Source organism: Marmota marmota, unplaced genomic scaffold (assembly GCF_001458135.2).
Source record: "Marmota marmota marmota unplaced genomic scaffold, marMar, whole genome shotgun sequence".
In the NCBI taxonomy this organism is placed as follows: Eukaryota; Metazoa; Chordata; class Mammalia; order Rodentia; family Sciuridae; genus Marmota; species Marmota marmota.
In genome coordinates, this window is record NW_026000021.1 from 903,353 (window position 1) to 918,941 (window position 15,589).

Genomic DNA, 15,589 nt, shown 5'->3' on the forward strand with positions numbered 1-15,589 from the left:
CCACAGCATACTTGGATAAGTACATAAGGCCTTTAGTTCCTCTTAGGGACCAGGATAAGTGTGGTCCATCCTTAATCATCTTTCTCCTTAAAGCAGATGTCAGGCTAGAGGACAAGGGGGAGGGATGGAGGAGCTTGACTTTGCTCCGTCAGCTTTCAGTTTCATGTAGTCTGATGGATACTCTTGGCCGGACATAATGCCCTTTTCATTCACCCGAAAACATCTATTTTCATTGCTGACATCATTCATTTCAACTTTGGGGACTATACTCAAACGTGCAGCCACATTTCCTCTCATCAGGTGATTATTCACCCAGAGGAGAGTGAACAATAAACAAGGACCCACTGGTGGAGCAGCTTGTTTAAATCCTACCCCTTACTGCTTACCCACTAGACATTAATTAATTTTACTCCCCCATGCCTACCACATTTGCTACTGAACCCTAAAGAATCTTCTCATCTCCCAAACATGTAGACCTCTGTCAGTTCTGTTCTAGAAAACCTGTTCTGTTTTAGAAAACCATCCTGTATCAACAGTCAAGAAGTGGGAGAGGTCTGAGATTTTATCCTGTTTGCAAGCTGACAGCTCTGCCTGGCAGTTTACTGGATGCTTTCAGCAGACATGAGACTCCTGGGTCAGAGACAAAGGACTATATTGCTCATGGCACAGCCAACAGTGTGACCTTGTTAAGTGAAAAACTTGAAACAAGCTTTAACATGATTTATTTGAGTAAAGAATGATTCATGTGGGCTAGAGCTGTGGCTCAGTGTAGAGTGCTTGCCTAGCAAGTGTGATGTGCTGGGTTTTATCCTCAGTACCACATAAAAATAAATAAATGAAATAAAGGTATTGTGCCCAACTACAATTAAAAATAATTTAAAAAAAAGAATGTTCATGAATTGGGCAGCATTAGAAACAAAAAATGCAGAGAGCTCCACTCTGTCTGTGAGCAGCAAGCTTTTGTAGGCCAACATACAAACTATAGAAATCTCTGATTGGCTACAGTGAGGTGTTTGCTTTATTAGGTATGGTATAATGAGGCATTTTCTTTATTTGAAAGTGGTCCTAGCAGAGATCCCAGTTGTATAACCAATCAGTAGTTGACTGTTCTGTTGATAGGCTGTGGCTTGTGTTTTTGTTGTTGTTTTACTTAGAATGTTCCCAAATTAAATTCCCAGTTTTTTTACATAAGAATTCTGGTACAGAGACAACCTTAGGCTACTTGCTTCCCTTATTTGCTTCAAAAACCTTCGTGTTTGTATTAGTTCTTCTCTTATTAAATCGCACAGGGACAATGTTGAGTGGCCTTGATGAACGGTGTCCATGTAGTGGGTTTTTGTCATAGTTGAGGTGCCTTGCGTTTAAATAATCCAAATCTTTGTGTTGGCAGAAGTCATAAGACTCCTGGGTCAGAGACAAAGGACTGTATTACTCATGGTAGAGCCAACAGCATAAGCTTGTTTGTGTCAATACTTCTTACACCAATAGTCCCTTATGACCAGTGTAAGGTGGCCTAGGTGGCCACTATACATGGAGTATATTTGTGTCACAGATATAGGTGATCCAAATTCTTTATAAAGGGCTACAAGCAACCTTACTCAAGAGGGAGATATTGTCTTTATTTTACTGGACAGTAAGCAAATCTACTCTTGGTTCTGGTGGAAGATCTTATGTCTTGCTGGGCTATTCGCTATGTGCACATCATCCAAAGAAAGTTTAGACCAAAAGCAGCCACCACAGAACAAAAGCAGACACTTTTGCTCATAAGACACGCAGAAGTGCCAGAGGCCCATAGAGAAATGTATCCCCCAAAGCAGGGCAGGATTAACACTCTTACTGATGATTGTGAATCAAGAAAAATAAAATTTATATGCAGTATACCTTGTTTAACTGTTAAGTCCTATAGTCCCAGATGTGGGACACCTATAAAAACTTAAGTTGAATAACAAATATACCACTCATGGTAACTTTTGAAATAAATGTTGTTTTTGGAGTTCTGTTCTTTTGAGAAAAATAAGTGAATGATTTAGAAAACATAATATATTAGCTGTAGATTATAATTTCCAACTTATTTTTATGCACCTGTGTCAATTTTGTTGAAATATTTTCAGAATTGGAAGCTTGGGACTTAATGGGTTAGGATGAAAATAGTTTTTCAAATGGTTGTCTCTAACACTTTAGAAAAATGTGAGAGTCAGAATATTTTCCTGACTCTCACATGCTTTTGGATATTTTCCCCAGACTGTCACAATGAGTGCAGCAGGTTCGTGGAACTGGAAATGGTTGTCACCAGGTTGTGTATTCTAGGTGTGGGTAGTAATCATGGGTTTATTTATTTAGCATTGATTATGATCTGTCCTCAGGTAGGGCTGGCTGCTAAGGTCACTGTGCAATAAAAAAATAATACATGTGTATAGTTCTCAGATTTAGTTCATATTTATTTTGGACCTGCTGGGTTACTTAAACACCTGCAAGTAATTGTTTTAAACTACCTAAAAAATGGTTGAGGTCAGAGACTTTAAAATGATTCATAAATTAATCATTGACAGAACATTTCTCAAAAGTTTTATTAAACTGATTCAACTGAATTTCCTAAAATAATGGCACTTTGGTTTGTATGATACAAATTTGAAAAAGGCTAAGAAGTTTTAAAATGTTTATGTACTACTTACATGGTCCTAGTTATAAATGTATGCTTAGTTTCATATTTTAAAATTATGCTTTTCAAAAAATTTAAAAGCAAATTCCTGGTACCTTTTTTCTTTTTATCATAATGACCAACTTTTGGTTTTTCATTGTTCCAGTTTCCATTTTTAGAGGAAAAATTTGTTCTCCATTTAAAAGTTAAAAGAAAGCTGTGCTTTTGAAATAAGGCAGAATAGATTTAAAATGGAATGAACATTTCCATTTTAGTCATAGTCTTAAATGTGAATTAATGATAATTGATCATTCTTTTGAACTTTAAACTGGAATTTTATATAAAGTTATTAATTTGCCAAGGTTAAGTTCTCTTTAAAAGGTGAACACTTATCACTCACCTACTAGCAGTATGCTGGATGCCGAGTAGTTTTAGAAAGGGTAATAAAAAGAATGTAGGTTCTCCACCACCCTGGCTTTAACCTTTTTTTTTTTTTTTCCTGTAATGACATTTGAATGATATAATGATATAGAACTTAAGGATTATTTACTCTAAAATCATTAGGGTGTAATTCCAGAATCATTTGCATATTCAGTGATTCTCCTCTCAGTAGAATTCTACTCTTTCTGCCCCCGCCCATTTTTTGAGACATGGTCTTACTATGTTGCCCAGCCTGGCCTTGAACTCCTGGGCTCAAGTGATCCTCGTGCCTCAGCCTGTCAAGTTACTGGGGCTCTAGCTGTGTGCCACCACACCTGTATTCTTTCTACTTTTATCCCTGCTGTTCTGTGATGGTTTATATACCTAATATGATAGAAGAAAATACTGTCTTCTTTTTATTGGTTTATTTGTTTTAAAAGGAAGGCAATGCCTTTTTGACCTACAATGCTGGTTCCTAACATTAGGGTAAGATGCATGTATATTTTTGTATGTGGTTAGAACCATACTTTTTTTTTTTTAAAGAGAGATAGAGATAGAGAGATAGATAGATAGAGAGAGAGAGAGAGAGAGAGAGAGAGAGAGAGAGAGAATTTTAATATTTATTTTTTAGTTATCGGCGGACACAACAACTTTGTTTGTATGTGGTGCTGAGGATCGAACCCGGGCCGCATGCATGCCAGGCGAGTGTGCTACCGCTTGAGCCATATCCTCAGCCCAGAACCATACTTTTTTGAAAGTTGTTTTTTTTCATATAGTTAAGACCAGATTTAAAGCAAACTTCATATGTGACAATTTTGATTTTACTATACTTAAGGGAATAGATATAACTTTGTAAAATGTTTCAGTTTTTCAAATAATTCTTTCCAGGAGTCTGTTAAAATCCTGCTTCTGTGGGATGAAGGAAGGTCAGCCAGGGTGCTTTCCCACCCAGTTACTATGGAAGTCTTCTCCATTTAACTGGCTCAGTGCTTGAGTGCTTTTCCAATGCTCTGGTTTCTAATCGTTAACTCATTTTTGATTCCATTCTCAAGAGAAAAGTTAAGGGCATCCTTATTTCAAACACTGGAAGGCAGAGGTGTTGTTATTTTGGAAAGATAGTCCTAATTGTTCGCAGATTCTGTGCTTGCAAATTCATCTGTTCACTGAAGTTTACTCACAATCCAAACCCAAAGCAGTGCTCAAAGTGTTTTCTCAGTCATTCTTGGACATGTGCAGAGCAGTGAAGTTTGAGTCACCCAAAGCTCACATTTGATTGACTATCTAAGATCAGTCAAAGCTGCCTTTGGCCTTCTTGTTCTAGCTTGTGTAGTATAAACAAGCATCCATTTTGTAGTCTATGTAGTGCATTTCTTGTTTTTTATTGGTAATTTTGCTGTATAAAATGCTCCTAGGTGTAGTGCTAAAGTGCTGTTGAATATTCTTAAGTGCAAGAAGGCTTCAGTATGCCGTAGGGAGGAAATACATGTGCTGGATGAGCTGTGAGTTACAGTGCTATTGGCTGTGAATTCAATATTAAATGAATCAACTATATAGATAGATAGATAGACAGGTAGGTAGATAGATCTACCTGTATATCATAACTAAAGTCTAAACAGAAACATGAGTGAAATGAGGTTATGTATTGATTGACTGAACTGTTGCGACCAGAATCTTCTAGGAACTTTACCCTATATTTCCCCTAGAAGCAGTGGTTCAGAATATTCTAATTCACTGTTCACTGTGATATAGTGAATGTAACTACTACAAATAACCAGAGTTGACTGTAGTTACATTTTGTTTTTTAAACTGATACAGATCAGTCCAGAGTCAGGAATCAAGTATTTGGGGAGCAGGCATGTTTTGTGTTTATTGTATGCTGGGTTCAGAGGTTTTCTGTGCTGGGCTAGTTTTCCTCTCTCTGGTTTATGGCTTTTCAGTTGGGAATTCTGCCACCAGGAGGGGATCCAGCTTGGGAAGGGCAGTAGTTGGGAAAGTTAGGGAGCCTGGTGTCAGCTTGCCTGGCTTTCTCTGGTTGCTGAGTTTCTACCACAGGCGCTGAGAACTGGAGGCTGAAAGCCCATCTCAGCTGTAGGGACCCAAAACATGTGTCCCAAGCCATGTGTCCCTCTTCACCATGCTGAATTAAAAGCAGCTCTTAATTCCCAGGGAGGACCAGGAGGTGGGTCTCCAGGCTTCTTTGATGCAGTGATACTGGCTGGGGAACTGGAGCTCCATGGAGGGAGTTCCTACATGGATTTTATTTAATTTAATTAATTTATTTATTTGAAAGAGTTTTGTTTTGCTTTTAATATGGAGTTTTCTTCATTGTCTCAGACCACTGGGTAAAGTAGCAGTAGGCAGGGAGGTTTAAAGACCCTCCTTAGCTCCCATCCCTCTTACTTCTCAAAGCCTCACCCTGTGTCGAATGAAATGCATTAAAACATGCCCATACCCACATTACATTGAACGTATGTTAATTTTGAAAAGGATTGAGTTGATGTTGAAATGTTATATTTTGTAGATATTCAATTAAATCATAATTTTGATTTTAAAAAACATTTTCATATTCTGAAGGAATAAAATTTTTTCCACAAAGTTCAGTCTTACTTGTTTTCTGTTTCTCACTCACTCTCTTTCACTTTCTCTTTTGTTCCTGCCTGCCTTCCTCCCTCCATCCCTCCTTGACCCCCTTCTTTTTCTCCTTCTTTCCCTCTCCTTGTTTCTTTCATGCTGCGGTGGAACACGGCCTCCGCACATGCTAGGCAAGCACTCCACCACCGAGCCACACTGCAGCTTTCGCACTTTTTCCTGTGTTCTGTGTCTTTAGGGCAGGATTGCTGCATCAATGTGCCCTTCAGAAAAGGAAGAATTCAGATTTTCCTTAGCCCTTTGGTTGCTCAGCAGTTCTGCAAACATGGTGCCTGTAATGTACCCCATGCTACACAAGTTGCTGGGCACAGAAAAATAAACCATGCAGCATTCTTTTCTTTAAGGAGCCCATAGGCTAGACCCCTTAGATAGGTGACTTCAGTATGGTAGCAGACAGAGGGGCCTATAACTCAGCCTCGGTGGGGAGGAGCAGCTGACCTTGAAGGTGTCCTGCAGAAGATAGTCCTTGGGTCAAGACTTGAAGGATGCTTGTATCGGAAGGTAAGGTGGGTGAGGGTGGAAGGGGCTTGAGAGAAGCTAGGGTGGAAGGTGTGGCACAGGCTTGGCAGCAGTGTGGTAGGTGTGGGGAGCTATGAGCCATCATTGCTGTCCTAGCAGCTGGAAGGATATGTGAATAGTAGATTGTGATGGTCGCAGATACCATCTGAGAGTCAGGGAGGGGCTGAGCGTGGAAAGCCTTTTGTGCCATCTTAGACAAGTTCCAACTCCTTCTGGCCATGTGACCTGCTTCTCATGCCTCTGACTGCTGAATGCTTTTTGGGTTTATTTGTTATTTCTCAATACATCAGAAGTATAACCAGGTGGTGCTGGGGATAGAACCTAGGGCCTCACACATGCTAAGCAGGGGCTCTGACTCTGAGCTACACCTCCAGGCTAGATGCTGCCTTCAAAAGTTGCCCCCATCTTTCTCATCACCACACTGAGGACCAGGCTTCCAACACATGAACCCTTGGGACACATACTTAAGCCATATCTAAACTGCAGTGCCTTTCGCCCATTAATGAGCACAGGATATTTTATTTTAGGGAGTGACACATTCACTTAACTAGTTCTCCACCGATGGACATTTAGATGGATTCTAATTTTGTTAACTATTAGAAATATACTCAATGAACGAAAATCTTCCTTGAATGTATATCTTTATGTATTTATCTTAAAATATTTTTGTTGTGAAAAATTTCAAGCATATACAAAAATAGAATAGGATAATGAGATAATGAGGTTTTATATATACCTGACTCTTCAACAGTTAACAATGTTTTATTGTTGTTGTCTTCAGGGCTGGGTATTGAATGTGTACGCTACACCAGCACACTACCACTGAGCTACATGCCCAGTCCTGTCCTAGTTTTTAATCTATACTTCCATAATTGTCTTTCCTCTGCCAGAGTGTGTGAAAGCAAATACCAGTATCATATCATTTCACCTATATGTCCCTTAGTCTTTTAAGACATAATTTCACCTAAACAGAATTAACATATTTCTTAATATTATCTAATACAATGCAAATCAGGACCCAGACAAGGCCTAAATGATGCATTGCTTGAAACAGCTCCTCTAGTCTCTTCTAGTTTAAAACCTACCTCCCTTTCTTCATTTCTTACGTGATCTATTTGTTGAAGAAGCTGAGTCATTTCTCTAGTAGGCTTTCTCACCAGTTGAACTTGGCTGGTGTCCTATTTGTGGTATCACTTAACCTGTCTTCCACAGCCCTCCCCACATAGCCTGGGAGATCTGGAGGCTCCTCCTTTCATTCATTAGGATTGGGTTGGGAAGTTCAGGTGTTGTCAGCCCCTGCTGACTCCCTTCCAAAGTTCCCCATCAGTCTTCTACCTGACAGTTTTGGCACCCTGTCATTTGATGCATTGCCTATATTCCTTATTTTGTTAGGGTTTTCAGAATGATACTTTTTAGAAACTTTTAATTGTGATCCATGGTGGCCATTGAGATTTCACTTTTACATACCCCTGTGTGTGTATATATGTGTGTGTGTGTGTGTGTGTGTGTGTCCATGCATGCTGGTGTGTTCAGGTGTTCTATGCAATTTCATCACATGTATAGGCAAGCATGGATAACACCACAGGCAAGGACCAAGATCTATCACGAGGATCCCTTAGGTTACCTTTTGGAACCACAGCCATCTCCTTCCCTCCCTGTCGCTTACCCCAGGAAACACAAATCTGTTCTCCATTTCTATAATTTTGTTTTTACAAGAAAGGGAATTATACAGTATGCAACCTTTTAAGGTTGGCTTTTTTTCATTCAGCGTAATTCCCTTGAGATCCAGCCAGACGTTTGCATGTATCAATGGTTTATTTTGTTTTATTATTTAGCATTTCTAATCATTCAAGTATTGAAGCAAATTTGGGTTGTTTTCAGTGTTTTGGTGTTGTATATCAATATGCTGCTAGCATTCATATACAGGTTGCCTATTGAATAATGCCCAAGAATGGGGGTGCAGTGATGTAGGCCTGTGATCCCAGATACTTAGAGGGCTGAGGCAGGAAGATCACAAGTTTGAGACCAGCCTGGGCAAACTAATGGGAGCCTGTCTCCAAATAAAAAGGGCTTGGATGTAGCTCAGTGGTAGAGTGACCCTGGGCTCAATCCCTAATACGACGACGACGACAACAACAACAACCACCACCACAACAACAACAAAACCCCCACAATTGCTGGGTTATATAATAAGCATGCTTAGTTTTGTAAGAAACTGCCATATTCTTTTTCCAGAGTGGCTGAACCATTTCATATTTCCACCAGCAATGAATGAGACATCTAATTTCACCAGCTTTGGGGGTTATCACTGTATTTATTTTAGTCATTCTGATAGCTTTGTGAATGATGATTTTTTAATTGTTTCATTCTTTTACTACCTTTCAGTTGCAATTCTTCTATAAAGAACTGTTGTTCCTCAGTTATTTGGTGACTCTGAAATAGTCTGTAGAAGAAAGGAAGAATAACATGTTTTTTTTTTTTTGTTGTTGTTGTTTCTCTATCTCCCTCCCTTAAGCCAGTTTTTAGAGAAAACAGATCTGTGCCTTGCCAGCCTCCAGAGTGACTAATTAGCAATTTTTTTAAAGTATCATCATGAAATCATGGATTAAAAAAAATTTGATGTGGTTATCTTCTCAAGGTAAATTATTAGAAGAGAAGTCCTGTGAAAGGGTAGACAAATTTAAAATTTTGATATAGATTATCCCTCTCACCTCCAGAAAGATCATACCATTTTGTGCTCTTACCAATATATAAAAATATTTATTTTTCTATATCCTTGCCAACACTGATTTGGCCCGTTTTTATGTTTATTTTTTTAATTTTACCAATCTGATGATAAATTGATATTTTACTGTTTCTATTGCAGCGCTTAGTTAGAATTGATCTTTTCACATTATTGAATTTTTTAAAAAACTAGCCAGTTGTCTGTTAATTAACTTTACCTGTGTTTCTATTGGGATATTAGTCTTTTATTACATTTTTCTGTTGTTATGCCTATCAGTATTTTTCCTTGGTGGTTTCTGCTTTCTATTTGCTTGGACTCTTTCCTACCTTAAGATTATAAAAATATGTACTTATTTTTTCTAGTGCCTTTAAATATTTAAATATTATAGCTAAATTTAAATATTGGTTCCACGGAGAGCTTATTTTTATGTAAGAAATAAGGTGCAGCATTACATTTTCCCAAATGTCTGACCAATATCCCCATGTCAACGTATTAAATAAGTTATCTTTACCCACTAACTTTGTTAACAAATCCAAGTTTGTTTACTTGGGCCACTCAAAAAGAAGCCCAGTGTATCAGTAAGCCAGAGAAATCAAGAATATAGTGGGCCAGTGCCCTAAAAATCCATCTTAACTCAGTGTAAATTTCAAACTCCTCCTATCCTTAGGTTTGGTGGGGTAGGGTGGAAGGAGGGCTTGCATTAGGTAAGGACTGATGACTGGAGACCTAAGGTGCCACTCCTGTGCTAAGGAACAGGGTGTTGTGAGACCTGGTGGTTGGCAATCTGTCAATCATGATGCCTCTGAAAAATCTCGAAAATATCTTAGTTACTCTCATTTTGGCGTCTTCAGCATTGAAGCAGGAAGAGAAAGATTAGGGAAGTTTCGAGTAAATCAGCCTTGTACTACCAATTCTAGACAAGATTCCTTAAATGACTACCATGCATCCATGCAAAGCTGAGCAGAAGCAGTCTAACCCAAAGGTTAGCGAAGCAACAGATCTTAAGGCAGAAGGGCCAGGCTTTCTTAGCCTGTTTCAGTCACCCCTTGGACACCTGGGCAGGCCCAAGTGAAGAGTCAGTGCTTTCTACAAAGGCATTCTCCAAGTCCCTGATAAGTACCCTAGGCCACTGTGTCATCATAACACACACTTCAGAAGTGTTATCTACAGCAAGGCTCGTGGGAAACTAATAATGCATTGCCCCATGGTGTAGCTTCCAAAATTCGTGATTTTTAAAGTCAGCTGCAAGCAGGTGAAGCTGGAAGGTTTACCCTTGATTACAACTTGGAATGCCACTTTTATGCTTAGTTCTCTGTAATTTTGATTCTGAGTTTTCTATTGTGTTCCACTGATAGGTCTATGACTGGTCTCCTGTCACAATTTATATTACCACAGCTTGATTTTCCATTAACATTTTTGTTGCTGGAATTTATGAAATTTTGAAAATTATATGAACTTACTTTTGTATGTCAGTTGCTTTATAATTTTAATTTTGTTGTTGTTTTTGTTTGGTTTTGCAGTGCTAGGGATCAAACCCAAGGCCCTGCAAGTACTAGACAAATGCTCTACCACTGAGCTATGTCCCTAGACACTGTGACATGTTCTAATATTTGATTGCTTGTCTCTTTTCTTATTTTATGACTTTGCTGGCAGAGCTCACAGATTGATCCAAGTGGATTTGAAAATATTTGTAAAGTTCTCCAAATACCTTCTATATTTCATTTTAGGAGGACTGATTTTATAAATTTAAACTCTCATGGTTAAGAATGTAGTCTTTCATTCATTTAAGTCATCTTTTGTGTCCTTGAGTACTTTTTATTAGCTTATTTCTAAGTTTATTATTGTTAGTTTCTCTGTCCCTTTGTTTGAGGAATGCCTTTTAAACTTGATCAGATTCAATTTTTTTTTTTTCATTTTTAAAGGGTATTTATATCCTTGGAGAGAAAAATGATAATAACATACAGAAATGCTAAATTCTTTCACTTTTACATTTTTAAATAATTATTTTGTCCATTTCAGTTGTACATCGATTCCGGAAATACAAGGCAGGGTTAAATCTGCACATGCTCTGAAAGGATGCAGAATCACTACATTATGATTTCAGTTCTAATGACAGAAAAAAAAAAAAAAACTCTCATGGTTTCCAAAGATGAAGTGTTCCTCGCAGTGAGATGTGGTTCAGAGTGATCCAAAGTGGAATTTGTTGTGGGTGGGAAGCAGTTGACAAAGAAGAACCAGAATTTTTCATAAATGTAGGAGAGTTGAGGTCTGTACTCTAAAAGGTAGGATTGGGAAAGTCCCAGCAATCGGTGACAACTACTTGCATCTGGGAGAAGGTGAGGGAGATTCAATTTTTTTTAAAGAGGTCGTACCTTCTGGGAAAAATGTCAGACTTTATTATCTGTAATATTAGCTTTCTAAGCTGCTCCCTAAGCCGACAAGCTCTATTTCCCACTGTCCTTAAGGCAAATTCAGACATAGTTTCCTTCTGATAGTCACTATTGCTTAGTTACCAAGTATAAATTACAACAAATTTCTGAGGAAGACATAATACATTGTTGATCAAAATTAAAGACTAATTCAAATTTGGAATTTTAAATTGAAAACTTCAGTTATTTCATTACACCATTCAGGCAACTTTTTATTAAGTGACAAGATGAACCTACAGTTATAAAAGATTTTCATAAGGCATGTGTCTTCTGGCCTGCCAGTTTTCTTGGTTGGACTATTTATAGGATCTATTTCATTGTACCTGGGAATTGTTATTTTTTTCTGCTGCTTGTATGAGCTGTCTTAATGCTCAAACCTGTTTTATCCAAAGTACAGTAATAAAGATAAAAGCAGCTGCTACTAACTGAGATTGTCCTATGTGCTAGGCTCTCCATCTTACATATTTAATATATGTTAATTTCTTTAATTCACTGAACAGCTTTCTAAGGATTTCTTATGTTGCAGATAGGAGGTGAATTGAGTGAAGTTAAATCTGTGAGGCTTCAACTCATCGAGGTCTCAGATTACATTACAGACTCCTGCCTTTGTGGGTGTGTGCAGATGTACACATGCGCCTGCATTTTGGAGGACTTTTGTTGTTTGGAGGGGTGAGCAGAGAGAGAAGTGGTCATAGTTTCAGCAAACTTGAAGGCACTGCTTCTAAAACACAGAAGACTTTTATAATACACCATCTCATTCTCAAGAACTATTCTTCATTAAGGATTATGTTCTGCAAGTACTAGACAAATGCTCTACCTCATTATGTTTTAAACTTCTATTTTGTAGATGTTTAATGAACTGCTATTATTTGGTAGATTCTAGGATCAGTTTTCTGGGGAGTATTATAAACTAGGATTAATAAGAATAATATAAATATTGGAATTTTCAAAAGATTTGTTAAGGTTATTATCGACAAGACAAGATTATAAGGTGAGTCATTATTTTAGGGGGAAATCTATTTTCAGATCCTTTAAAACTACTCAATTATAAATAATATGCTAATTATAATTACAGATTTTTAAAATTCATTCAAACAGCAGAACCCTTTGCTTTTCTCATTTATATATATATATATATTTTCTCTTAGTAAAGTAGCATTCTGTGATTTACAGAAACTTTCCAGGCAAATCAATTGGCTTGTTTGTGTATGTTATAAAATACTTGAGAAACATTAAAAGGCATAAAGATAATATCCTATCCTTATATCTAACATATTATTGAAGGCATAGAATTTTACCAGTATAACTGAAGTCCCTCTGTACTGCTCTTCAAGTGCCTGATTCTTCCTCTGCCTCAGAAATAACTTATTATCTATTTTAAAACATAATAACCATTTTTGGACCTTGTAAATGATAGTATAAGCTAATTGTTCTGCAATTTGCTTTTTTTCATTCAATATGATATTTTTGAGATCCACCCATGTTGACATGTGTAGTTCTAGTCTGTTCATTTTTACTGCTGGTAATATTATGATCTATAAGCATGTCATCATTTACTCATACATTCTTCTCCTGATGGACAGGTAGTTGTTTCCAGTTTTTGCACTTAATAAAACATGCTGTTATCAATGCTGTCTTACAGGTCTCCGTGTGCTTTTTTGCAAGAGATTCCCTAGAGCACTTTTCTATGAATGAAATTGCTGAATCAAAAGGTATGTGTATTTTCACTTTTGCTAAACATTGTCAAGTTGTCACCAAAGGTAGTACCTATTAAGATCCCCACCTTTGCCAATTAGGTCTCTCATTGTTCTATATCCTTACTAACACTAGGTATTGTTGAAGTTTAATTTGCCTTTGAGTGATATCTTATTGTTTTGAATCTTCTTGATTATTGTTGAGGTTGACCTTTTCTTCTTGTGTTTATTAATAATATAGATACTTCATCCTATTATGTTTTTCCTCCATATCTGTGGGTTCTACATCGGTGGCTTCAATCAACCACAGATAGAAAACATTTGGGAAAAAAATGCATCTACTGAATGCAGACTTTTTTTTTTTTTTCCCCTGGAACTGGGGATAGAACCCAGGGCTTTCCACATGCTAGGTAAATTCTCTATCACTGAGCTCCATCCCCACTCCTTTTTATTTTTTTATTTTCTGTTTTTATTTTTTGTCTCACTAAGTTGTTAAGGCTGTCCCGAAACTTGAAATCCTCCTGCCTCAGCCTCCCAAATAGCTGGGATTATGGGTAATCCCCATTGTGCCCAACTATGTAGACTTTATTTTCCATGTCATTATTCCCCAAACTATACAACACAACAACTGTTTACATAGCATTTATGTTGTATTAGACACTATAAATAACTTAGAGATGACTTAAAGTATACAGTATAATATGCAAATACTATGTCATTTTATATAAGGGACTTCAGTATCTTGACATTTTGGGATCCATGGGGGGCGAAGAGTCCTGGAATCAGTCCCCTGAGGACACCAAGGGATGACTGGACTTACTGGACTTATTGTATATAATGGTTGAAAGTGATGTGCAAATTTGAAAGTAGCATAGATAAATAGAAGTATACCATACTTTTATCCTTGAAATATTGGCAGTTTTGCACATTTTTTGGAAGACATAATTTGGGGGTGGTTTCTTGATTGTATATTTTTAAAAAGCATGTACTTTGGATTGATGCTTGAATCACACACAGCTCCATTATTTATCACTATATGACCTTTAACTATTTATGTAATCTGAGTATCTACCTCTTCATCTTTTAAATGGGTATCTTATGGTTTGATGACAAAATTAGATGTCATTAACACCTAGCACATAGGATTAGTATATAGTTTTAGGATGAAATATACATACTCAGCTTCAATATTATGAAATATGGGTGATACCATGGTATAAATGTGGATCAGTCCTGATATTTGGAAGCGTGTGTTGATAGTTGACTCTAATATAAATGTACTTTAATCTCAATCAAGGAGACCATTGGCACAGAAAATCCAGAACTATCAAGTGTCTGCATAGGACTGTCTTAGTTCTCCCTGTGTACCCTGCTCATCTTCTGTGCCCTGTCAGACGGCAGTGATAGAGCTGTATGGGACCACCCATAGTGGTGGGTGGGCACAACCTCAGGCCCCTTCTGTGTGCCCCGCAATCTGGCTCTATTTGGGAACCCAGTCAATAACAATACAGCATGGGATAGGTGGGCCGTGTGCCAGAGAGCTGATGACAGCAATGCGGACTGGTCAGTCATAGATATTGTGAGTTGATTTCATTTGGATTGTTCTGTTGCCTCTTGACACAGGAATTTCTTCACATGGCTGCTGAGGAAGTAACCGTTACAGTGCGCCTCATTCGTTCATTTGAGCACCGCAATTTCAAGCCCGTAGTGTATCATGGAGTTAATTTGGATCAAACCGTAAGGGACTTTATGGTATTTCTAAAGCAAGGTATGAGACAGTAGAGTCATTTTGTTTTACTGGTGGTTTGAAAATATAGCTGGCTGTGATGTTAATGGTAATCTTTTTAAAACACAGAGGTACTTGGAAGATATTAATCTAGGTTCTGAGCCAGGTGCTAGGCTGGCTCCTGTTCTGAGCCTTGGCATCATCCTGCCCCAAGATTTTTTAATAAGCTGCGTGTGTGTCCTCACCACAGATTGTTACCATCATGCTTGACTTAAAAAAAAAAAATTAAGATCTGTGTTTTCTTTTCTTTCTTTCTTTCTTTTTTTTTTTTCACCTGTAACACCAACTTTATTTTTAAATCTGAAAGTGTCTTGGGAGAGTTTTACAAAAAAAATCAACAGAAACGAGTTATGAAAATATTTGACCAACTTTATTCTTTGGTTATTTCTTATTGCGGCTCTGTAAGGACAGACTGTTCCCGAAGCTCCAGCTAAAGCAGGAAGGGAAAAAAAAATCAATTCAAGTAAGGCGGCTTTTTTTGCTGAAAGCAGTGACTCTTCCCTTGGGCTTGAGCGGGCGTCCAGTGGGGAACAAAAGCAGAATGAAAAGCTTGGAATCTCTGCTTCATGTTGTCTCTGTCCTCTTTGCTGCCTTAACCCAGATTTCTGTTCAACCCTGCCTGCAGACAGGTTAGTCATTTAGGGAACATTTGTATGGAACTGGTAGTACAAGATTGATTTTTACCCTAAATTTACCTAATCTTTCTCCTCCCACTTCAAGCTGAAGACA

General features: G+C 37.8%; 1 protein-coding gene across 9 annotated transcripts in view; it reads left to right on the top strand.

Moving 5' to 3' along the window:
* CUNH2orf76 (chromosome unknown C2orf76 homolog) overlaps nucleotides 1-15,589 on the top strand; it is a 58,818-nt gene that overhangs the window by 19,175 nt on the left and 24,054 nt on the right. For 7 of the 9 annotated variants that reach the window (XM_048810423.1, XM_015501701.2, XM_048810425.1 and 4 more), the window contains exons 2-3: nucleotides 13,023-13,092; nucleotides 14,698-14,842. In XM_048810423.1, coding sequence (XP_048666380.1) covers nucleotides 13,072-13,092; nucleotides 14,698-14,842 — 166 coding nt within the window. In that variant the 5' untranslated portion in view covers nucleotides 13,023-13,071. The remainder of the gene's footprint in view (nucleotides 1-13,022; nucleotides 13,093-14,697; nucleotides 14,843-15,589) is intronic. The other 2 variants (XM_048810421.1, XM_048810424.1) reach the window with 1 other exon arrangement.